The sequence below is a fragment of the Gymnoscopelus microlampas genome (assembly GCF_963454915.1).
Source record: "Gymnoscopelus microlampas genome assembly, chromosome: 1".
Classification (NCBI taxonomy): Eukaryota; Metazoa; Chordata; class Actinopteri; order Myctophiformes; family Myctophidae; genus Gymnoscopelus; species Gymnoscopelus microlampas.
In genome coordinates, this window is record NC_139962.1 from 6,259,386 (window position 1) to 6,284,117 (window position 24,732).

The 24,732-nt window shown below is 42.2% G+C and overlaps 1 protein-coding gene across 1 annotated transcript in view; it reads right to left on the bottom strand.

The window, feature by feature from the left end:
• Positions 1 to 24,732, bottom strand: part of ddb1 (damage-specific DNA binding protein 1) — a 143,085-nt gene that overhangs the window by 21,686 nt on the left and 96,667 nt on the right. The window contains exons 20-23 of the mRNA XM_084061288.1: positions 18,706 to 18,870; positions 17,829 to 17,923; positions 14,039 to 14,209; positions 6,629 to 6,738 (exon numbers count right to left, since the gene is read on the bottom strand). Coding sequence (XP_083917414.1) covers positions 6,629 to 6,738; positions 14,039 to 14,209; positions 17,829 to 17,923; positions 18,706 to 18,870 — 541 coding nt within the window. The remainder of the gene's footprint in view (positions 1 to 6,628; positions 6,739 to 14,038; positions 14,210 to 17,828; positions 17,924 to 18,705; positions 18,871 to 24,732) is intronic.

Genomic DNA, 24,732 nt, shown 5'->3' on the forward strand with positions numbered 1-24,732 from the left:
ACAGAGATTCTAGACTGTGATATTAGTCTGGCCATGTCAGGCTATTAATTTCATTGACTAAAACTATGACGAAAAATGTTGGTCGACTACCTTTTTTCACTGACAAAACTAAATAAAAACTAAGCAATGATGACAAAAACTATGACTAAATACATTTACAATTTCATCAACAAACTAGAAAAAGTGCTCCTCGGAGCACAGGTCTCCGCCAGGTCAGGTAGGTTATAGTGGCCTCCTGGTGGCGCTATAATAGGTCAATGTGAAAGGTGTGTCATTTCTTCTTAGGCCTTTCACGGCAATCAGACACTGCATTCATGATTTGAGGCTTTTGTTCCAAAAATGTGTTTTGCTAAGATTAGACCTGCTGGTGGCGCTATAAAAGGGCAATGTGAAAAGGGTGCCATTTCTTCCTCGGCCTAGTGGGAATGAGCGTGTGAAATTTCACGGAAATCGCAAGCTGGGTTCATGATTTGAGGCATTTCGTTTGTTCAAAACGGAGCAATCTTGCAAACTTTGGAAGCCAACCTTAGCCAATGAGGATATGGAAAATCGGACAGATCCGTGTTGATTACATGACTATAGAGATAATGTGTACCGATTTGCATGACGTTTGGATAAAATCTGTAGGAGTAAATGGGTTTTGCACAAATCGGCCTCCTGGTGGCGCTATAACAGGGCTATGTGAAAAATTTGGGGCAGAGGTTCTGAATTGGCATCCAGGGAGTGTGTGTGCAGTTTCGGAGCAAGCGGGCCAACGGTGTCGGAGATTAGCTGTTCACAGACGGACACACGGACGGACACACGGACAGACACACACACACACACACACACACACACACACACACGGACGGACGGGGGGTAAAACATACTCTCTCTCGCCTTCGGCCTGGCGGAGACAATAAAAACTAGACTAAAATGTTAGTGAGGGAGTAGTGGAGAAGAGACCCAGTAGAACTAAAAGACAAGTCATTTCATGCTTGGTAGCGTGCAGGTTCACGCTCCGAAAATAGCAGTACACAGCAAGTATAAATCATGCATTAGGACGCCATCAAGGCCCGCCAACATAAACTTCTGTAGACTAAAAACAACTATAGATTTAGTTGACTAAAATCTTTTTCTTTTCTTTTTTAACTTTGTTTATTGGATTCAACATCAAAAGTTGGTACTTATACAGATACGTAAAAGCTTCCTCCAGTGCAATCCATCAAATACAAAAATATCTGTAAACAGGTTGAATTATCACCCCAAAAACTCAAAACACACAGGAAATACAAGTTGAAAAAAAACTAAACAACACAGATAAACACAGAACAAGACAGAACAAAACAACATCAGTCAAACAGTACATATCCATGACACATCTAGAGTCCACACAACACCCCCGCCACAGCAAAGCCCACCACATCAGGTCCCACCAGACCTCATGTATCCCGAATAAAACTAAAAGATTTCAGATGACTAAAACTAAATAAAAATGATCTCTGGAGAGGATGAAGTGAATCATTTGTTTTCCAGAAAAAAACTGAAATAAGAATATGGGGGTGGGCTGAAAGAAAATTAACCCAGTCAACCAAGTATAAAAAAAACTATATTTAGTTGATTGGGGTCCCCCAGGGCTCCACACTTGGCTCGCGACCATTATTTTCCCCTCGACATCAAGTCTCTTTGCGACACACACACACAATGTTTGCCCCCAGAATAGGGACGCTAGGCGGTTAACCCATTAAGACCTGAGGCCGATTCTACAAATGTCTTCTAAATCCCAACAGTATTCTGAAAAATCTACAAGCTTGTAGCGCGGCACTCGGTGCCGCGCTACGAGCTTGTAGATCTGCTATTTTTGAATAGCCAAAGTGTAAAATAATGCTTTATTTAGCTCAAATCAAAAAATGACACAGGTGCGTTCCAGGTCTTAATGGGTTAAAATAACATATCTACAGGCTACAGGCAATGGGTTAACAAGGATGTTTGTGGGGGATAAAAAAAAGGGTCAGAAAGAGAGAGTAATTACAATTCAGACAGACAGACAGACAGAGCGTGAGAGGTCAAAGACAAGGAGATCAGGGGAGAAATGGATGTAAAAACAAAAGGAAAGCGGAGCAGACCGAGTGTCAGAGATTAGAGTCACAGGAGCACGGGGGAGGCAGAGAGGTTGCAGATGTTTTGAAAAGGTCAGAGCGATAGAGACATACAGAACGAGGAGGAGGTGATAAAGGCCACAGACCATGACGCACCGAAGAGATGCTACCGCTATAACAACTAAAACAAAAGGTTAAGTGTCCAGCCATGAGACCAGAGACATTAGATGGCCATCATCAAACTATTGACCGACTCACTGCATCCTCCACTTCCTTCTTGACATTTTTAATGGGAAATTGATCACAATTAATGGGGGGGGGGAAGGGGTGAAGTGTCTTATCGTACTATAGTGACGAGTTGGGGCAAAAATCACCCGTTTTTTACGTGACAGGTCTCCTCCTGTCGCTTTGCGTTTTCAACGTTAAGTCTCGCCCACTGGAAAGCGGAGGTGGCGTTCTCACTACCAACTCGGAATAGGTTGTCACGTCCGCTAAAACAAGTTAAAACAAGGCAGGCGTGCCATCTAATCATCTTTATTGTCACGTCACAGGTTTACAGGTGTAACACAGTGGGTGAATTTTTTTTTTTTTTGTTAAGCTCCGTTGTTTTGTTTTTGCTGCGCCGAACCCGAACCGAACAAAAATCCACTACTGAAATCAAATGGAAATGAGATTTCCGGAAGGGGAGGGGTTTATCAGGCTAATACTGATATGCAGAGAATGGTAAGTCATCCACCCTCGTCAACGTGCAAGGCGACAGGATGTCCCGTCGCCTCGACGTCTGATGCAGGGGAGTCCTGTCGCATCAAATGTAAAATGATGTCAAATGTGTTGTTGATGATGCTGGTTGAGACCCCAGGAAGAGTAGCTGCTGTAACAGTACAATAAGCTAATGGGGATCTAATAAATACATCAAAAATCCAACGGGCACCGCATGGTCAAATCCTCTCCCAACTCGTATTTGGGCTAAATCCTGAAGCCATAGACAGTGTATACTGAAACCTCTGTGACAGCAGGCATGTTGGTTTTAATTGTCTAGGACAGTGGTTCTCAAAGTGGGGTCCGGGGACCCCCAGGGGTCCTTGAGGGGGTTCCAGGTGGTCCACAGCAAAATTAGTTCTATAACATCAAAATCTGTCCACTTTTAACCTACTGTAAGCTTACAACGTGTCGCGTCGAATATTTTAACAAAACAAATCTTGTATGGGGGATCCTGGTGCAATATTTTCAGATGGGGGTCCACGGCCAAATACATATTAATTTGGGGGTCCTTTCCATGAAAAGAGTTTGAGAACCAAGTTCTGGGATATGGGTACAATGTTCCGATTCTCCTACCACAGTCACCATGGGAACTATGGTCCAATACTAGCTCTAAGTAACTGCACTGAACAAATCAATGGTTGGATGTGCCAACATTTTCTTTAATTAAACTATACTTTTTGGAGCCAAGGAAGAACAATTAAAAGTGCTATGCTTCAATTGGTAATGTTCAAAAACCACAAACCAAGCCAGGAGTCTTGAGGGTGTAGTCATTGACTCGGACCTGAATTTTAACAGCCACATTAAGACAATTACAAAATCAGCCTCGTGTCACTTTGAGAAAATAATCAAGGATTAACGGATTTGTTCTCAGCAGGATTTGGAAATGCATTCATCTTCTGTCAGACGTCTTTATATAAGTATTTTATTATTACATAAAACAGGGACTTATTTCTGATTAAACTTCCTTGTAGTTTTTTTCTTTTCTTTTTTAAGTAACAAGTAACAAAACAACTATGGCCATTCATGTCACATAGTTAGTCATGGCATGTTATTTAAATAGTTAACCATGTTACTTTTATTTAAATTAAAGTATCAGAGCACTTCTTCAACCACAGAATACCAGTGGTGTAAAGTAACTAAGTACATGTACTCCACTACAATTATATGAAAACTTTAGATACTAGTTACTTTGTAGATTTTGATTATCATTACAAATCACACTAACCACTTCAGCCTTGCGTTGCATTGCGACGCACTGTGAATTTGTAGATCGGCTGTTTTCAAACGTTTTATTTTTTACATTTTGAACTTCTGCACAATGAGTACTTTTACTTTCGGTACTTTGATTATATTTTGAAGCCAATACATTTGTACTTTTTTGAATACGGGACTTCTACTTGTAACACGAGTATATCTACTAGGGCTGGTAAATTAATATTCGAATATCGAATATTCCTCGAATATGGGGAAAATATGTATATTCGATATGAAAATTAATATTCGAATATTCAAAAAAGAAAAGAATATATGTTTATTTGACAGGGACAATACAAAAAACAACGTATCAAGTTATAAAAACAAACAAAATATATGTTTCATTGGATGCAAGCACTCTATACATTGTTTTTTGTATTGTTTCTGTCCAAAAAAAAGTTTGTTGACACGGCTGCAAACCTCCTCTGTGTGGGAGTGGGTGGCTGCAACTCACCAGCCCAGGCAACACAGGAATGAACAGGGAAACTAGATCTCACAGGAATGAACAGGGAAACTAGATCTCACAGGAATGAACAGGGAAACTAGATCTCACAGGAATGAACAGGGAAACTAGATCTCACAGGAATGAACAGGGAAACTAGATCTCACAGGAATGAACAGGGAAACTAGATCTCACAGGAATGAACAGGGAAACTAGATCTCACAGGAATGAACAGGGAAACTAGATCTCACAGGAATGAACAGGGAAACTAGATCTCACAGGAACGAACAGGGAAACTAGATCTCACAGGAACGAACAGGGAAACTAGATCTCACAGGGAATGAACAGGGAAACTAGATCTCACAGGGAATGTGTTTCATGGAATCCTGCATAACATCGTTGTTGTCGGGCAGAAACCTCTTTATCTCCATATTCTAACTTTTTGTGTTTTTTTGTAAATTAACGTCCTACTTGATCATACTACAGCGTCACACAAAAGCATCAAAAGTAGCAGATCTACAAGCTTGAAACGCGGCGCGAAGCGTCGCGTTTCAAGCTTGTAGATCTGCTACTTTTGATGCTTTTTAATGTGAATCCTGAAAAGTAAACCGTTTTGGACACCCGACAGAGACGATATCCTGTATGATGTGTTAACTCATTGAGTGCCAGAATTATTTCTGGCTATGTGGTCCCAGAGATTTTTTTTAATTTATCTTAGATTTTCAAGTAGTCACAGAATTTTTATCTCCAGTTATTATCGATCCTAGGGTGGTTGCTAATCACTGAGGGTTGCACTGTGTGGCTTCACAAATGTCAACGAGGTTATCGCGACTTAGTTGACATTAATTGTCTACTTTTGAAAATAGCATGTCTGGGCCAAAAATACATGGTAAAAAAGAAAAGTGCTCAGGAGCCAAGATACAGCCTTTTTAAGTAATAAGTTAAACAAGAAGTGAATGGAGCAGCAAATCTTCAAAACATGATATCTTGGGTTCTGAACGTTTTTTTTCCATTTTTTTCAAAAACACATCAAACATGTCATTGGCATGTTGCGCCATTGCGGTAAAACACGTGAAACATCATTGGCACTCAATGAGTTAATAATGCTTGACGTGTTAGAGGACAGTGTGTGGTTGTGTTGGTTGGTTAGGTGACAGCTACTGTAGGCTGCTGGGTGCATCCAGAGAGACCACTGGAAGATCTACCGCCTACCGATAGGTCTGGTGGTGATGACATCTACATTCAAAGTATGGGCTTAGATAGAACAGCTGAGAAAAGCCCTCCACTAACAACACGCCTACACCCCCTCCATAGAGCTATATAACACCTAGAGGACGCGCCGGACATCTCCCGCCCATTCATGTCAATGAAGTTTCTCAGCCAGCGCGTACACCCTCTGTCCAGGTAAACATTACGTCATTGTGCACATAATCGCATTGTGCATCGCATGTGTTCTTTATGCCCCTTGGTTCTCAAAGTGGGGTCCGGGGACCCCCAGGGGTCCTTGAGGTGAGTTCCAGGGGGTCCCCAGCTAAATGATGGATAGTTAGGAACTATATGGACCCTCGTGGGTCTGTAACTCTGAGAGTGTCCAAATGGAAGCAAATGGACCTGTCAGGGTCCATTTGGTTCCATTTCTACACTCTCAGAGTTAAATTAACATTGATTTTACAATATAAATTGGGGTCCCAGAGATAGAAATGCCGTTAAATGGGGGTCCGTAGCCTAATAATGCATGTCAAACTGGAGGCCCTTGAAATTAAAATGGTTGAGAATCACTGCTAGAGCCGTACACATATTCTCTTATCGGGGTCCCTGGCATATCTTTTCAAATGGGGGTCCGCAGGCTAATAAGTGTCAATTTGGGGGCCCTTGACATGAAAAAGTTTGAGAACCACTGCTTTATGCGTCTAACGTCAGTGGTTATCAAACCTTTGCATGTATGTGGCTGCCAACGAGTAAAGTCCTAGTTTACTGAGGCACTACACTGTCTCTCTGAATTTGATGTATGTGTTTACCTTGCTTACTGTAAGTCGCTCTGGATAAAGAGTGTCTGCTAAATGCCTACATTGTAAATTGGATGCGTCCTCACCTGTCCTTCTGGCAGACAAACAGGTTGAAGGCGTTCTCTGCGCCCAGGAAGTTGTCGTCGTCCAGGATTTCCACAGCGCTCATCCAGTTGGGGTTGAAGTCACGTGCAATCTGAGAAAAACACATAATACATAAATTAAAGAGTTAATAACACATGAAGTCATAGAGTTGGTGGTTAGCCCAGACTGGTTGGATTTCTTGTCCTCTTGTTAATACTGCATCAAGACCACAGTGCAGTTTACAATCCACGGCCCTAAACTGACTTCATAAATCACGTTTATAGAAAATAACGTTTCCAAGATTCATGTAAAAGAAGGTACTTTAAGTACAACTATCGATTATTTTATTAGCAATTATTCTATTAATAACATTGTTCGATTAATTGAATAATCGAGAAGCGTCTTTTAAAAAAATATGAATTACAAATATATATATCAACGAATCAACAAAACTAATTAGAATATATTGTTTTGCAATTGAAAAAATGGATTAGTCTGATAATCCACTTGAACCTTATTTTATACTTTGTTTATACGTTGTGAGCTTGTAAATCTAACAATTTCTGTATTATTCTGGATTTCTTATAAACGATTAAATTGCTATACTTGTGAGGACATGAACATTTTAGGACAGCAATTAAATGGCATTTGTTTTTTTACATTATGCTATTACTCTAAACCAAGTGAACTTGTAGATCTGCTACTGAAAACGTGATTGTTTCGTAATAATAATCAAAATCTACAAAGTAACTAGCAACTAAAGTGTTAAAATAATTGTAGTTGAGTAAAAAGTACAATATTTGTCTCTGAGGTGTAGTGGAGTAGAAGTAAAAGTATAGAAAATTGGAAATACTCCAGTAAAGTAAAACAACTTCAAAATTGTTCTTAAGTACAGCACTTATAAGTAAATATACTTAGTTACATTACACTGACGAACACACACACACACACACACACACACACACACACACACACACACACACACACACACACACACACACACACACACACACACACACACAGTTAGAACTGTCTCATTTCCAGGCAGTCGGACAGCTTGAGCAATTGAAAATCTAACTTTCTCTAGCAGAATACATCTTGGTGGGGTTACTCCACTGGTTACAGTCTTGTCTGTTTAGTGGCCTAACAATTGAATTGGAATTGGAATTCTTCAAGGAGTGCTTAATAAGAAGTCTAATCATTCAATGGCACACAGCCCCAAAAAAAAGAAGAGAGAGAAGGTCGTCGAAACGTGACATTTTCATGAATAAAAAAGAAAGGATTAACGTTTTTGCTGTGGGATGCTTTCAAGGTGCTGAACTAGCCCTTCAGCCAGCGTGAGCCCTCATACTAAGCATAGAAACTTCACTAGAAAAATAAAACATTGATCTACGGTTAAAGGAGTACTTCACCCAAAACATTACTAATTTTCACACCCTATGAAGCCATGGATTCATGGAGATCTTCTTGTCGCATTCCTAAGCCAATAATTTGATGACCGGCTGAGTCTCCCACTGAGACTTTTTCAAAAATAATTTCATAAATAAAATAAAGAATTAGAAAACAAATGTTTAAGTAGTAGTGAAAATAGCAGATCTACAAGCTCACGACGCGTTGAGGGTTTGGGTCTTGGGGAGACATAACATGTTGGGGTTTTTTTTGGCGCTCGGGTGGCGCAGTGGTAAAGTCACTGGAGGTTGTGGGTTCGAATCCACCGTGGTGCATCCGGCTTTGTCGAGCGTCTACACAAACACAATTGGCCCGTGTTCGGGGAGGAGGGTGATATTAGTCATTGCACGTACTCCTACGGGCTGGGGGGCGGCACCTGTCAGCGGGGAGAGTTGGGCGGGAGGAGTAGGACGAAGGCCCTACGTCCTCCTGGTGGGGGCTCCTCACTGGCAGGTGAGTCAGTACGATATGACAGCAGTGTCTGTCAACACAGAAATGTGTGTGGGGAGGAATTCATTGGCATAATGACTACATTGGGGGAAAAAAGGGGGAAAAAAACAATTGGCTACTCTAAATTTATAAAAGTATTTTTTGGGTCCCGAGCTAAAAAGTTTGGGAAACATTGCTCTAACTGATTTATAACTGTTTATAAAACACTTCATAAGAGTTTGTGTTCTCTCTCTCTCTCTCTCTCTGAAGTGTCGTGTCCACAGCCCTCCTCTGAGACACAGGTAGAGACCATAAGTGGTGCCGTCTTATAATGAGCATTAGTGAGGGCCAATTATACGAAGATATGGGCAGAAAATTGGTGAAGTTGTTCATTAACAATTCCATTTCCGAGTGTTGACCATCACGCCAAAGAAAGAATTCCCCATCTCTCATCCATTATCTTTAGCACAGTCGTTATGTTTCATTCAATCACTGGAGAGCTTCCTGGGCTCTCCTGGGCTGACTGAACGTAGCTCCGACTCTCAAGGGAAATTGCTCTCATCATAAGAGCCTTGTGCCCTTATCAGCCAGGTACTCAAATGGAAAACACTTTCACCATACCAGCCTGCCTCCGCTACTCCTCTCACAAAGACGCTGCCAACGCCAGGGACCGGTGCACACAGGACACATTGAAATACCCACTTCCATTTTCTCAAATCAAAGCTTGTGCACTAAAAAGGGTTTGGCACAGAAATTAGCCTCTCAAACATAAAAAAAAGCATCAATGCTCTATGAAATCAATCCTGTATAGCACATAACAAGGGACATCATTTTGTCCTGTAGCACACAACAATGGACAGCAGGCAACATGTGTCTTGAAGTGAGCTCCTTAATTAACTATTAATGGTTATGAAAAAACATTCAAAATGGTCTTCCTGTACAACCAGCTAACCATCCAATAATATTTTTTTTTTACATTGGAATATGGAATGTGTTCAAGGGCCACATGAAAACTCCCCAGGGGCCAAATTTGATATGGAGATACGAGGTTTGTAGGTACCTACTGAATTTAAATCCAGAAAAGTAACTGTTTTGGACAGTTTTTGAAATATCGTCTCTCCGACAGAGACGATATTTACCCTTATAATGTTCTTTCATAAACGAATGCTCTATTTAATACTTGTGTTGTGAACAAGTAGCAAAAATAGCAAATACACAGGCTCACAATGCATGGTGACGGGCTGTGAGCTTGTACATTATGCTATTTGCGGGAAACACTACAGTAAATGTGAACATTTTTTCCTATTAGGACATGCCCAAAATAACGAGGGCCAGGTTGAAAGTCTGTCTGTGGGTTTTGTAGCCTAAAGCGTGTCAAGAATAAAACACAGTAACTTGGTTATACAAGTATAGCCTCGAGCCATTTCAAAAATAAAAGGCCGTAACAAGTAGAGATGGCAGCATTCCATTGCATTCACGGCTGCTTGACAAAGCCACTAGGCCGTGCAAAGAATACATTTACAGAGAGCCTTATTCTTCCTATTCTGCTTCTTATCACAAAAATAGAAAAGAGAAAGACAGAAAAAAACAACAACACTTATCCCATTCAATCCGGGAACGCATCTGTGTCATTTTAGATTTTAGCTATTTTATACTTTGGCTATTCAAAAATAGCAGATCTACAAGCTCATAGCGCAGCACAGAGTGTCGCGCTATGAGCTTGTAGATCTGCTATTTTAGAAAAATCGTGAACATCTGTGCACATCTTTGAATATATATATATATATATATATATATATATATATATATATATATATATATATATATATATATATATTTTTTTTTTTTTAATATACATTATTTTTTAAAGCGAACATTTGTAACTCAAAACCTTTGCTTCTGGTGGGGGTCCCTGGAACAATATATTTTGAGATGGGGGTCCGCGACCAAATACATGTAATTTTGGGGGGTCCTTGACATGAAAAAGTTTTAGAACCACCAACCAAATATTGTCCCAGGGACCCCCGGGACAAAGATTTTTCAAAAAAATTGCAGATCTACAAACTCATAACGCGGCACTCGGTGCCGCGCTATGAGCTTGTATATCTGCTATTTTTTTTAATAGCCCAGAGTATAAAGCAATGGCTATAGCTAAAATCTAAAATGACACAGATGCGTTCCCGGTCTTAATGGGTTAAACTCAAAGTCCAGGGCAGAAAGTGATTCTATGATTCTATAAACCTGAACAGGCTGTCATCACAAAGTCTTTCAAATCTACAGGAAAAACTGAAAGTCTGAGGTCAGGAGAGCTGCTCGGAAGTCTAAAAATGTGAGATGAATGGTTCTCTTTGTTCGGTAACCACAAAGTTCATCACAAGGACAACAACATCCAAGGCACTTTTCAGCTTTAAAGTTAGAAAGCCTGTATTTTCTGAGAGCCATTTCATTGTACAAATAATATTAACAATGCATATTGTAAAACGGATTGTTTTGTTTGTCTTAACCACTTAAAACCCCTATACTCCCCAGGGTTCTATAAATAATACACTAAATAAATAAGTACACTACATACACTAAATTCAATATCTCTCTACGCACTACCGGGGCGGCAGTGGCTCAGGGGTAGAGTGGCCGGGTAGAGTGAACTGGAAAACCGCAAGGTTCCCAGTTCGATCCCGGGCTGGGGCGCTCCCCTAGAGTTAGTGTCGAAGTGTCCTTGAGCAAGACACTGAACCCCTAATTGCTCCTGATGAGCAGGTTGGTGCCTTGCATGGTTTCCTCCGCCATCGGTGTATGAATGTGTGTGTGAATGGGTTAATGGCACAATCAATGTAAAGCGCTTCGGATAGAAGCGCTATATAAATGCACCATTTACCCTAAATATCTTCGCTGACAATAGCCGATCTACAGGCGCTTATGGATCTGCTATTTTCACTGAATGTTCACCCCCAGAATAGGGACACTTAGTTACTGATTAAAAATCTACATTTCCATAAAAAAAAATATGTTATATAACGCAGACTAAATGCAACTAGTTTTTGGGGGGTGATTTTTGTCTCTCAACTAGTGCATATGGCATAATAATGACGCATAATGTTTCTGTGAAACTCCCCCTCTCTGCCTTTCCAGTTCCAACACATATGATTATGAATATTATGCAGAAGCTCCAAGGACTTGTGGGCGAGTGATGAGAACAATGCAGTATACACATAACAACCAAAACACAGGCTCAGTGCCAGGATGTGCTGCTGCTGCTGCTACACAATGGACTTATGGAGGCTGAAGCACAACTTCAATATTCATCTGCTGCTATGTTGGCAAGCTGGGCCTAAATACGCTAGATGGGCGGGGGATGATAAAGTCAATAGCTCTGCCTCAAATAGTCTGCCAGTGACATCTGGATGAACTTAACACAGATGTTACAGACTCCTATAAAGAAAAGAGGAAAACAGTTTGGAAACTTTATTTTGATCTGATTATTCCTCCCCTTCAAATAATACCAATTGGTATTGTATTTTATATCATTGGAAAGCCTGATTAGTCACCTTTACAACGAGGTACAACATGTAAGGATTGTGCATTCGTGGAATGAGCAACACAGCTAACCATGTGCAGGGTAGCGCCCCCCAACAAATTTGCCAAAATCCCCCAGTTGCTCTATAACACAGGTCTTATCCTGAAGGGACAAACGTGACATGTTGATACTTGGAACACACACACTAACTCAACAAAGTTGCACACACCTGTGACTGGCACACCTCTGTCAGCACTTGAAGCTCAAAAAACGAAGAGTTAGTACCAAAAACAGATGAATATTGCAGGGGATTTTGGCATTTTTTGGATACATTTTGGCACATTGATCCAGTGGTCAATGCCAAGAAACAATTATTTGTATGACAAAATGGTCAACTATCATTTCATTCTGGTGCCAGCATGGCCTGGCATTTCCAGACTGATCACATGGGATCAGTTGATCCCACAAGTTCTGCTATTGCAAACAAAGTGTAATGTCTCAACTCTTACAATTCCAAGTACTTGTCAGGGTGGGGGATCCCCAGTTCAAATATGATTATCTTGGGGGGTCATGGCCTGAAAAGGTTGAGAACCACTGAACTAGATTTCCCCCCCTCATTTCAGCAGCTAGTAGACAGGTTTGGCTAACCCAGTACCCATTTTTACCCGGTACTACTTACAGATACCATCATTTTTCAGATGTTTTGAAAAATGTACCATTGTATGTCACTGACACAGTCCACTATCAGGGACATCATCAAGCCATCTCACTTCTTCCCCAATCTTATTTCGGAGCTTTATATGAATATACGAGAGGGTAAGGTGGATACGGAATTGGGAATACATATATCTAACAAGAAATGGAACGGTATTCTTTTACAGATTCATAGAGATGGTCTTTCAATGCAAGACATTGTCTTATGCAACTTAAGATTGTTCAGATTGGTCGCATGACTCAAATGTCAAACTGCATAGAATATTCCCCTCTGTGTCACCAAAGTGTGAGAAATGTGAGTCTGGTGAGGCTACTCTGGAGCATTGTTATAGGCTATGTCCTACAATTTCAGAATTATTGGATTATTGGATCCTCCTCCCCATGGCTTTCTCAATTGTAATAGATCGAACTTATCTCTTAGCCTTATGTCTGCTAAGAAGTGTACACTACTGCTGTGGAAGGGGAAAGAAGTACCCTGTGTCAAAATGTGGCTTTGCTGACCTTGTAAATACACTCGAGGTAGCGAGGATTCAATATCTGAAATTAGATCATAGAGATCTATTATGGCAACCTTTTATTTGCCAACAACAAACGCTGGCCCAGGTGTCACCTGATGAAGGCCAGCTGTGGCCCAAACGTTGCACCATGTTATCTTTTCTGTGTTTTAAAGTAAACTAAACACTTGTCCAGCACAGTGGTGGAAAGTAACAAAGTACATTTACTTAAGTACTGTACTTGGGTAAAAAAAATTACAATCTTTACTTGAGTATTTCCAATTTGCAATACTTTTACTTCTACTCCACTACATATCGGATCCAAATATTGTACTTTTACTCCACTACATCTATTTGAAAACTTGAGTTACTAGTTACTTTGTAGATTTTGATTATTATTACAAAACATACATTAACCACTTCAGCTCTATATACATGTCGGCCATTTGAAAATAGCAGATCTACAAGCTCACAATGCGTCGCATCGCGATGCATTGTGAGCTTGTAGATCTGCCATTTTCAAAAGATTTGTATACACTTGAAAACGTGAAATGGGACATTCTGCATAATGAGTACTTTTACTTTTGCATTTTGATGCCAAAACTTTTGTACTTTTACTCAAGTCAATTTTGAATTCCGGATTTTTACTTGTAACAGAGTATTTATTTATCGCAGTATTGATACTTTTACTTAAGTAAAAAAAGTACTTTTCCACCTCTGGTCCAGCACCAGCAACAAACTGGATGTGCGCAAAAAGCCAGTGTTCTGAATGCACAGAGCTAGAGCCAGGCCTGTGGAGGAGGTCAGCTCACCTCTTCAAAGTTGCCCTCCATGGGTTTGTAGGCCAGCAGCAGCACGGAGCGCATCAGGTCTCCCACCAGGATGAAGTCTCCTTTGGTCTTCAGGTACAGAGCCATGATGTTGTTGTAGTGGTTACACTCCGTCCTCAGCTCCTTCTCTGCCGTCCACTCGTACAGACGCACCTGGATCACACACACACACACACACACACACACACACACACACACACACACACACACACACACACACACACACGTATGTTATCATACTATGGCTGCATTATGTACCTTTCCTCTTCTACCCCGGATTTGAACCCGGTTTCGTGTGCATGTGCTGACATGTTTACCATTGAGCTAATAGAGCCTGCCTGCTTGCTCAGGATCTTGACCATCAGGTCAAAATTTGTGTCAGATCCTGATTTTTTTTTTTTTTTTCAAAAGTAAAAAAAAGTGCTTAGGAAGCGAGATACAGCTTTTTTCAGTTATAAGTTAAACAAGGAGTGGATGGAGCAGCAAATCTTCAGATAATGATATATTGGGTTCTATTAAAAAAAAACGTTAATGGCACGTTGCACCATAGCGGTAAAACACGTGAAACACGTTAATGGCACTCAATGAGTTAAAGAACAAGAAACAGGTCTGTGAGAGGCTGAGAGACGGAATTCTTACTGATTGGTAGGTGGTCAAATACTTATTTCATGCAATAAAATGCAAATTAATTACTTAAAAATCATACAATGTGATTTTCGGGATTTTTGGGGGGATTCTGTCTCTCACAGTTGAAGTGTACCTAAAAATTACAGACCTCTACATTCTTTGTAAGTGGGAAAACCTGCAAAATTGTCAGTGTATCAAATACTTGTTCTCCCCACAGTATATCGTGATATCGCAATGTATCGAATATCGTGATATCTTTGTTATTGAGAGCCTAATATCGCCCCACCCCTAATGCTGAATGCCAAGCACGGAGGCATTGGGTCCCATTTATAGTCTTTGGTAATATAATAAGCATAATGAGCTTGCAACACAGAAACGTTTGTCACGGCTTGATGTTATTTGATGAATTGACAGTCAAACCATGCACAGACTTCATGTCAATCTTATAACAATCAAGGAGCTGCGGTTTGTGAGGAAAATAAAAGGCCACATATGTCTTCAGAATCACTTCACTGTTACCAGACGTAACCAACCCCTGTCTCTGTGATGTATTGTGTTACTAATGCAACAGCAGCTGGCCACAAAGTACACGAGTCTGTGTGTGTGTGTGTGTGTGTGTGTGTGTGTGTGTGTGTGTGTGTGTGTGTGTGTGTCTGAGTGATGAAGTGTATTAGTAATTTAACCCATTAGAACCGGGAAAGCATCTGTGTCATTTTAGATTTTTTTTTGCGTTGGCTATTCAAAAAATAGCAGATATACAAGCTCACAGCGCGTCACTTCGTGCCGCGCTGCAAGCTTGTACATCGGCTATTTTTTTTTTTTTTTTATAAGTGTGAGAACTTACTGATTTAGAGGGCATTTTGTATAATCGGCCCTAGGTATTAATGGGTTAAGAGCAGATGTGTGTGTGTGTGTGTGTGTGTGTGTGTGTGTACAGTATGTGTATGTGTGTGTGTGTGTGTGTGTGTGTGTGTGTGTACTCTGTAGTGTGGTGCAGTGTATTAGAAATTTAACAGCAGATGTCTGGAACCTGTGTCTGTGGTGTGTGTGTGTGTGTGTGTGTGTGTGTGTCTGTGGTGTGTGTGTGTGTGTGTGTGTGTGTGTGTGTGTGTGTGTGTGTGTGTGTGTGTGTGTGTGTGTGTGTGTGTGTGTGTGTGTGTGTGTGTGTGTGTGTGTGTGTGTGTGTGTGTGTGTGTGTGTGTGGCTTAGCGTATTAGTAATGCAACAGCAGCTGTCCAGATGCACTTGAACAAGGCGCTAAAGCGCCAGCTGCCCTCATACGGCCCAGAAGTAGCAGACAGGAGGAGCCGTGGTGAGGAGAGCTAAGGCTCACTCACTGAATGAGGGCAATTGAGTGTGACTCTCTCTGCATTACAGAGCCACTGAGTCACTGAGTCACTGTGCTCACACATCCTTTACTAAGTCATAGACCAGAGTCATCCATAAACACTAAGTACAGTACACACGGTAATACGTACGGTATTTGTCTTGGGTAAGAGAAGTGATGAGAAGACTGGTTGCAAATATCCATTATCCTCTTTATTATTGATTGATTATTCTATGGATTACTTTTTCAATTAATCGAGAAACTTATTTTTTTTGTTTATTATGTCCACTAATCCATTGGGTTTCAACCTTTTTTGCGTCAAGGACCCCCAAATTGACACATATTAGCCCAGGGACCTCCATTTGAAAAGATATGCCAGGGACGCAAGTTCACGCAACCATTTTGATATCTTGGGGGTCCCAATCTACACTGTAGTATCATCATCAGTGTTCATTTAACTCTGAGAGTGTACAAATGGAACCAAATGGACCCGTAAGGGTCCATTTGGTTCCATTTGTACACTCTCAGAGTTACAGACACACAAGGGTCCATTTGGTTCCTAACTATTATTTTGTCTGGGGACCCCCTAGAACCCCCTCAAGGACCACTGGTGGTCCCCGGACCACTGGTTGAGAACCACTGCACTAATCAACTCAAAACTATTATATGACATATCAATTAGTCTGATTAACCACTTGAGCTCTATTCCAGGGTTCTTCAACGTTTTTTTCAGGCCAAGGACCCCCTAGCTCAGAGAGAGATGAAGCAGAGACCCCCTCTATATTGTATAAAATTGTGTTTCAGATTTTTTTTTTTTACGCGTCTGCTCTTTTTTCCCTCTACACCTATACCTCTTTGCCAAAAATAGCAGATCTACAAGCTCACAACGCCTCGCAGTGCGAGGCGTTGTGAGCTTGTAGATCTGCTTGTAGGCAGCCCCCCCTATAGTACCCTCTGAGGACCCTCTAGGAGTCCCAGACCCCCTGTTGAAGACCCCCTGTTTTATTCTATAGTGTGTCGATTAAAGCGATTAGCTGTACTCCAAAGTGGGGGAAAGCAGGGACCTACGACGGTTCGTAATGACGAGGGAGGATGCAGCCCTGTTCTTCTCAGCCAGCTCCCTCCCCACACCGTTGGCAAATCCATATGGTTCACTGGTGCAGTTCCTCATCGAGTCATTTTTATCCATTTACTTAACCCATTGAGGCCTGAGGTTCCGATTCTGCTAAATGTCTTCTAAATCCTAAACGGTTTTCTGAAAAACCTATGTTTCTATATGAGTGGTTTTCAAACTTTTTTCATGTCAAGGACCCCAAAAATGATATGTATTTGGCCACGGACCCCTATCTCAAAATATTTTGTTCCAGGGACCCCCCAGAAGCAAAGATTTGAGTTAATGTTTGCTTTAAAAGAATATATATATTCAAAGATTTTCACACATTTTCCCTATTTTTCAAAAATAGTAGATATACAAGCTCGTAGCACGGCACCGAGTGCCGCGCTACGAGCTTGTAGATCTGCTATTTTTGAATAGCCAAAGTGTAAAGTAATGCTTTTTAGCTCAAATCTAGAAATGTCACAGACGCTTCTTCAGGTCTTAATGGGTTAAATTAAAGTGTTGATCAAATGCCATTTTCTGCTTGTAAACATGGCTATAGGGCGATGTGATATCAAATTATCGCCCGGCATTAAGTCGTTGTCCTTGATGTATACAACCTTGGCCGCTGGACGTGAAATGCCTGGGTGACAATATACTGTATATACACAGTACACAAGACATACTGTAAATGAAATATATGTCAGAGGCCAGGGACTCACTGTGCTGTTGATGCTGGCCAGCAGCTTGCCGTTGAACTCTACCATGGAGTACACGGCTCCTTTCACCTCCTTCTCTGCCACCGTCTGCAGCTTTCCTGAAAACACAGAGAGAGAGAGACAGAGAGAGGGAGGGAGAGAACACAGGTCATTCACACCTGCTACTGCCGTCAATACGAGGTTGTTGTGCAATGAAACATGACTTATTGTTTTGACAGTGTGTGGGAGGGTGACAGGAGGAAGAGATGGAGAGAGAGAGACACACACATATAAAGACACAGGGAGGAGAGAGAGAGAGAGACAAAGAGGACAGACAGACAGACAGACAGACAGACAGACAGACAGACAGACAGACAGACAGACAGACAGACAGACAGACAGACAGAGAGAGAGAGAGGACAGACAGAAGAGAGAGAGCGACAGAAGAGAAAAGAGAGACAGACAGAAGAAAGAGACAGAGAGAAGAGAGAGACAGACAGACAGACAGACAGACAGACAGACAGACAGACAGACAGACAGACAGACAGACAGACAGACAGACAGACAGACAGACAGAGATATAGACGAAGATAGAGAGAGATAGAGACACAGAGATACAGAGATAGAGAGAGACAGAGAAAGAAAGAGATAGATAGAGATAGAGAGACAGAGAAAGAAAGAGATAGACAGAGATAGAGACAGAGATAGAGATGGACAGAGATAGAGAGACAGACAGAGATAGACAGAGAGACAGGAGGTGTAGCCTCCCCTCATTCTGTGTGTGCTTGCGCGTGTGTGCGCGTGCGTGTGTGTGTGTGTGTGTGTATAAATGCATGCATGCGTGTGCACACAACAGAGAGAGACATATTGAGATGAAAGCGTCATTGTCCTGTCATTGTACCATCGGTGTAGTGGAAGACGATGATGCGTCCCTGCTTGGGCTCGGCCTCCTCGGGGTAGACCATGGCCGTTCCCACGATGAAGTACACGGCCGGGTCCCTGCCCAGGCGGCACGACACCATGCTCAGGGCATACTCACTGGGGAGGAACTGATGGGCGTGGAGAACTGGCAGTAAAAAAACACACACACACACACACACACACACACACACACACACACACACACACACACACACACACACACACACACACACACACACACACACACATCAAGCAAATTGAGTGTGACAGTCACAGGAGTGCTAAGGTTAAGCGGTTATCACAGGAGAGGGGGAGCGCTGATATACTGCATAACGGGCACAACCTTGAGTGTGATATTGCTTTTAACCCTTTAAAGACCGGGAACGCATCTGTGTGTCAATTTAAGATTTCTTTGGCTATTCAAAAATAGCAGATCTACAAGCTCAGAGCTCTGAGCTTGTAGATCTGCTATTTTTGAAAAATAGTGAAAATCTTTGAATATATATATTTTTAGAGCGAACATTTGTAAAATATTTAGTTCCAGGGACTCCCCAGAAGCAAAGATTTGAGTAAAAATTATAAATAAATAATAAATATACAAGCTCATAGCACAAAGTGAAGTGCTATGAGCTTGTATATCTGCTATTTTTGAATAGCCAAAGTATAAAACCCCACTTTGAGAACCAAGGTGAGTTACAAATGTTAGCTTTAAAAAAATATATATTTTAAGATTTGCACAAATTTTCAAGATTTTTCAAAAAATAGCAGATCTACAAGCTCATAGCGCAGCACCAAGCTTGTATATAAAGAAATCTAAAAATGACACCGGCGCGTTCCCGGATCGAATGGGTTAATACAACACAGCTCGACTAGTATAAGATATTTATCAGGTTATTGGAGGAGACATCGCTTTATGATTCTCGGGGGCGATGACTGTCGCTTATTCGCCTGCGGCAAACAAAATAGAGCTCTTTCAAGGCCCCCCCGCACGCACGCAGTCAACACAAACGTTGCTAAGCGACATATAAAACCTTTTCAGCCCGCGCACTGTGAGTGGATAGATAACAGCTGCCGTAGCTATAGCTAGTGGTGATGCATTGTGATACTGTGTATATTGCAGTAAATGGTTCCGGTGCTGCTGTATTGTATATCGTTCTCTGTCGGGTGGAAACCTCATACTGTATGTCCAAAACTGTTGCTTTTCTGTTGCTTGAATACTGTAGGATTCAAATAAAAAAAATCACACCCTGTGTGAAGGAAGCGGTGCCTTTGGGGCGGGGCCTCCTGGTGGCGCTATAATAGGGCGGGGCGGGGCTTCAGCAATTAATGCTCGTCCCTATTGGTGGTGTAAGTCCACATACCAAATTTGGACTTGGTGGCATGCTGCAAACTGGAGTTATAGCTGTTTAAAGCCAGTGGCCTCCTGGTGGCGCTATGATGGGGCGGGGCTTCAGCAGTCAATGCTCGTCCCTATTGGTGGTCTAAGTCCACATCCCAATTTTTGGACTTGCTGGCATGCTGCGAACTGGAGTTATAGCTGTTTAAAGCCCGTGCTCAAACGGACAAACGGACAAACGGACAAAAGAATAGCAGATCTGCAAGCTCAAAATGCTTTTCTTAGCGCAGCGTTTCGAGCTTGTAGATCTGCTCCTTTCGATGCTTTTGTGTGACGCTGTAGTATGAGCAAATTTACGAAATAAATACACAAAACGTTTGGATATGAGAGGTTTCTGCCCGACAGCAACGATATTACAGTAAATGTAATATCTCTACCAGAACTACCTGTTGTACATATTACAGTAAATGTAATATCTCTACCAGAACTACCTGTTGTACATATTACAGTAAATGGTTCCAGTGCTTGTGTCTTGTATAGCAGCACTACAGTTAGGGCCAGATTACGAAACAAAAATATTTTGTTAGTTTCTTTTCGTTGTTTGGTTACTTTATTTCGTTTTTAGGGTTAGGGTAATGTTACGGTTATGTTATTCCATTCTATTAAAAAAAAAAAAAAAAAAAATCATGCCCCCATTGGCTGGTGCTCCAGGGCACTTGCCCCCAACGGCCTATGGGTAATCCGGCCCTGAATACAGTTCTCTACCAGAACTAACTCTTATCGCTGTTGTCGGGCAGAAACCTTGCATCTCTGTATGTTTTTTTTAATAAATTGTGTCGTGTGAAAGTGTCGTGCAATAAGTAGCAAATAAAATTGCCAATTTACAAGCTCTCAATGCATTGCAATGTGTGACGTGTTGAAAACTTGTTGTAGAGCTGCTATTTTTGAAGAAAAAAAACAGCAAACGTTTTCACCCAACAGCGATGATAATAATAGTATGTTGCTGTGATTGAAGTGGTTGGAGAGAGAGCAGGACTGGGTGCTTTAACCCATTGAGACCTGAAGCCGATTCTACGTGTCTCCTAAATCTCAACAGTATTCTCAAAAACGTATGTTTCTATATCAGTGGTGCTCAATCTTTATCATGTCAAGGACCCCCAAAATGATATGTATTTGGCCGCGGACCCCCATCAAAATATGTTGTTCCAGGGACCCCCCAGAAGCAAAGATTTGAGTTAAAAATGTTCGCTTTAGAAATATATATATTCAGAAGATTTGCACACATTTTCACGATTTTTCAAAAATAGCAGATCTACAAGCTCGTAGCGCGGCACTCGGTGCCGCGCTATGAGCTTGTAGATCTGCTATTTTTGAATAGCCAAAGTGTAAAATAATGCTTTTTTAGCTCAAATCTAAAAGTGACACAGATGCGTTCCAGGTCTCAATGGGTTAAAAGAAGATGGACTACCTCTGTACCTCATCAGTGTGGGGAACAGTGATCAAGAGCGCTGGTTAAGTTTGTAGGCACACATACATAATTCATGGCACATTAACTGACATTAAAGAGCCCGAAACGCTGGGGAGTTGGTTGTGTTTTTTGTTTTTTTTGTTGGGCACACGCTTCTGAAGAAATATCATTTTGATGATGTTTACTAAGTAGATCTCATGTCTGGGGCTGTTCCAGGGGTCAAGGTACGAGCATCGCCTTATGTTCAACTCAATGAATTACCATCAGAGGCTCTAGATGAGACCAAAAGGCTTAGAGTGGGACAGGGTGGGACAGGGCAACCGTGTCTTTATGATCAACCAGGTCGACCCCAAGGGTCTTTTTGGTCTGCCACAGAGCGATTTGTTGCTAATGTGGAAAACCCAGACAAAAACGTCCATTCACATTGCCGCTGCCTGCTGTCCATTCATGCCGGTTTTAACTCATTCACTAGCCTGGTAAAGCCCCTCCCTCCGGAAAATCTCATTTCCATTTGATTTCAGGAGTGAGTCTGGCCTGATCGCCCATTCTGCAATATTGGCTGTGGGCTGGAGTTGGGCGGGAGTAATACCGTTGACTGACAACCCCATCAGCCAATGATCGTTGTTCCCCTTCAGCCAATCAGCAGTTCATTTTTACCACCTCCGAGGCTCCGACTAATGTGACGCATCGGGACTTTTGAGACGGCCATGCCCAAAATAGGTTGCCTTATTCGGATACATGCATGTCACTGCTCGCCGCTCCCGGTTCTCTACATTTTTATTTTTAAATAGGCTCTGTCATGATTAATTGACCACATAAATGAAGTTAAACAACTAAATTCTATCCAAACGATATCTTAAAAGTAAATTCCGTGCCTCAAAAAATAAGTTTGAGACCGTTTTAAAACCGAAAGTCAGAAGTGAAGGCACTCGCACAAACAACAATGGCTGCCGTTCGTCTTTTGTCGGCTGCACTCAGGCTGCATTCGGCTTCATTCGGGCTCACTCGAACTCGCCACCTGATTGGCCAACTGTCACTGTCCTAGCGACAGTTGGCCAAAAATAGCAGATCTACAAGCTCAAATCTTTGCTTCTGGGGGTCCCTGGAACAACATATTTTGAGATGGGGTCCGCGGCCAATTTTGGGGGTCCTTGACATGAAAAAGTTTGAGAACCACTGATATAGAAACATATGTTTTTCAGAAAACTGCTGGGATTTAGAAGACATTTGTAGAATCGGCTTCAGGTCTCAATGGGTCAATGTCTAGATCATGAACCGTGTATATGTCACAGGTAGATTGGCATTCCAGGGAGATTGGAAGTGGAGCGCTTGTTTTTAGGCTCGGGGCGGGGCTGCGATGCGGGGACGGCAACGACGACAACATGGATGTACATACATACCGGCCTCAGTGGCGCACTTCCATAATCATTGGACTCCCCATCCACTACCGCTGGGAGTCTGGGTTTGACTCCCGCTTGGGACATTACTTTTTCAAACAACCGCGGACTACTTTTTTTTCGCCGATAAAGTATAGTTTTGGACCATGACGGAGGCGCGCCGACTCAGCAGACCTTGAGGCCAAGGAGTCGCGCCCGAGCGCCTCCAGGCGCGAGTGCCCGCGACGACCGGCCGATGGTCTGCTAGTCGACTAAGCGCCGTCCGAGTTATGTACCGATAGGCACAGAATCGTAAATGATGTTGTGGGGACTGCGTTTGCCCCTCTATGGTTTGCCCCAACTGCCACTCGCTGCATTAACATAGCCCGCCAGCCCGCCCCCTCAGGCTCGCCCCCTTGTGCTTCGCGCGCGTGTGTGTGTGCGCACATGCGCGTGTGCGCGCATACATGTGTGCGTGCTCGTTTGTGCGCGTGTGCATGCGTGCGTGTGTGGTGTGGGACTCATGTCTGGCTTTTATTGCCCTCTAGCGTTGGTTCTACAGAATTGCCTGGGGGGGCGGACGGGCGGTGAAAATAAGCGCTTATTTTCTAATCTCCCTGGAATGCTAATCTACCTGTAACATATACATCAACAGCTGCTATTGCTCACACACCTTATGTCTAAACCTCATTTACATACTGTGTGGGGGATGTAAGTATGTAGATACCTTGTTTGTTTTTAGATTATTTCTTTTCACCCTTGCTCCCACTTTTTTTTCTTTGTCTTTTCTGGATACAACATAAAAAAATGGAGCTTGCACAAAAACTACCCACTGTTTTACACCTGTGAACCTGTGATGTGACAATAAAGAGGATTCTGATTCAACTAATCATATCTGGGGAGCAGAGCAGTTAGGCCTTTCCATGCCAAGGAGCTTCAAATATCCACATCCCCATTGAACACTTACTTAAAAATGAATGAAAACAGCTCAGCATGAGGCTTCTGTCATGTTATCTGCTCTTGTTCTTGTTCTATTTCTGTGGCAACTCGGTGATTCTAGAACGATGATTCTCAACGTTTTACATTTCAAGGAGCCCCCAGTTTGACATGCATTAAATGGTAAATGGTGCATTTATATAGCGCTTCTTTCCGAAGCGCTTTACATTGATTGTGCCATTAACCCATTCGCACACACATTCATACACCGATGGCGGAGGAAACCATGCAAGGCACAAACCTGCTCAACGGGAGCAATTAGGGGTTCAGCGTCTTGCTCAAGGACACTTCGACACTAACTCTAGGGGAGCGCCCCAGCCCGGGATCGAACTGGGAACCTTGCGGTTTTCCAGTTCACTCTACCCGGCCACTCTACCCCTGAGCCACTGCCGCCCCTCACTAGGCCACGAACCCCCATTTGATAGCATTGTTTCATCTCTGGGACCCTACCTAGCTAGCTACCCACTACCAGTGGTCTAAAAAAAACTGGGCTGTATACTCTTTCTCTGAAGAGAAGGTTGTGTGCATTCTTTCTCTGAAACAGTCACACACACACACACAGTCTCTTTGCTACTCCTCCTCCCAAAGAGTTTGCCCCAAAACTCACACAAATAGCCAGAAAAACAATCAAAAGATAAACCGATTGTGGGAAAGAGTTAGGGTCAGTGCAGCTCAAGCAAACACAGCTAAATCTGGTGTTAATTTCCCCCCTAAAGGCTCCATTTGTACTCTCTCTCTCTCTCTGTTAGCCCATTAAGACCTAAGGCTCCTATTCTACAAATTTCTTCTAAATCCCAACAGTATTCTGAAAAAAAAACCCCGTATGTTTCT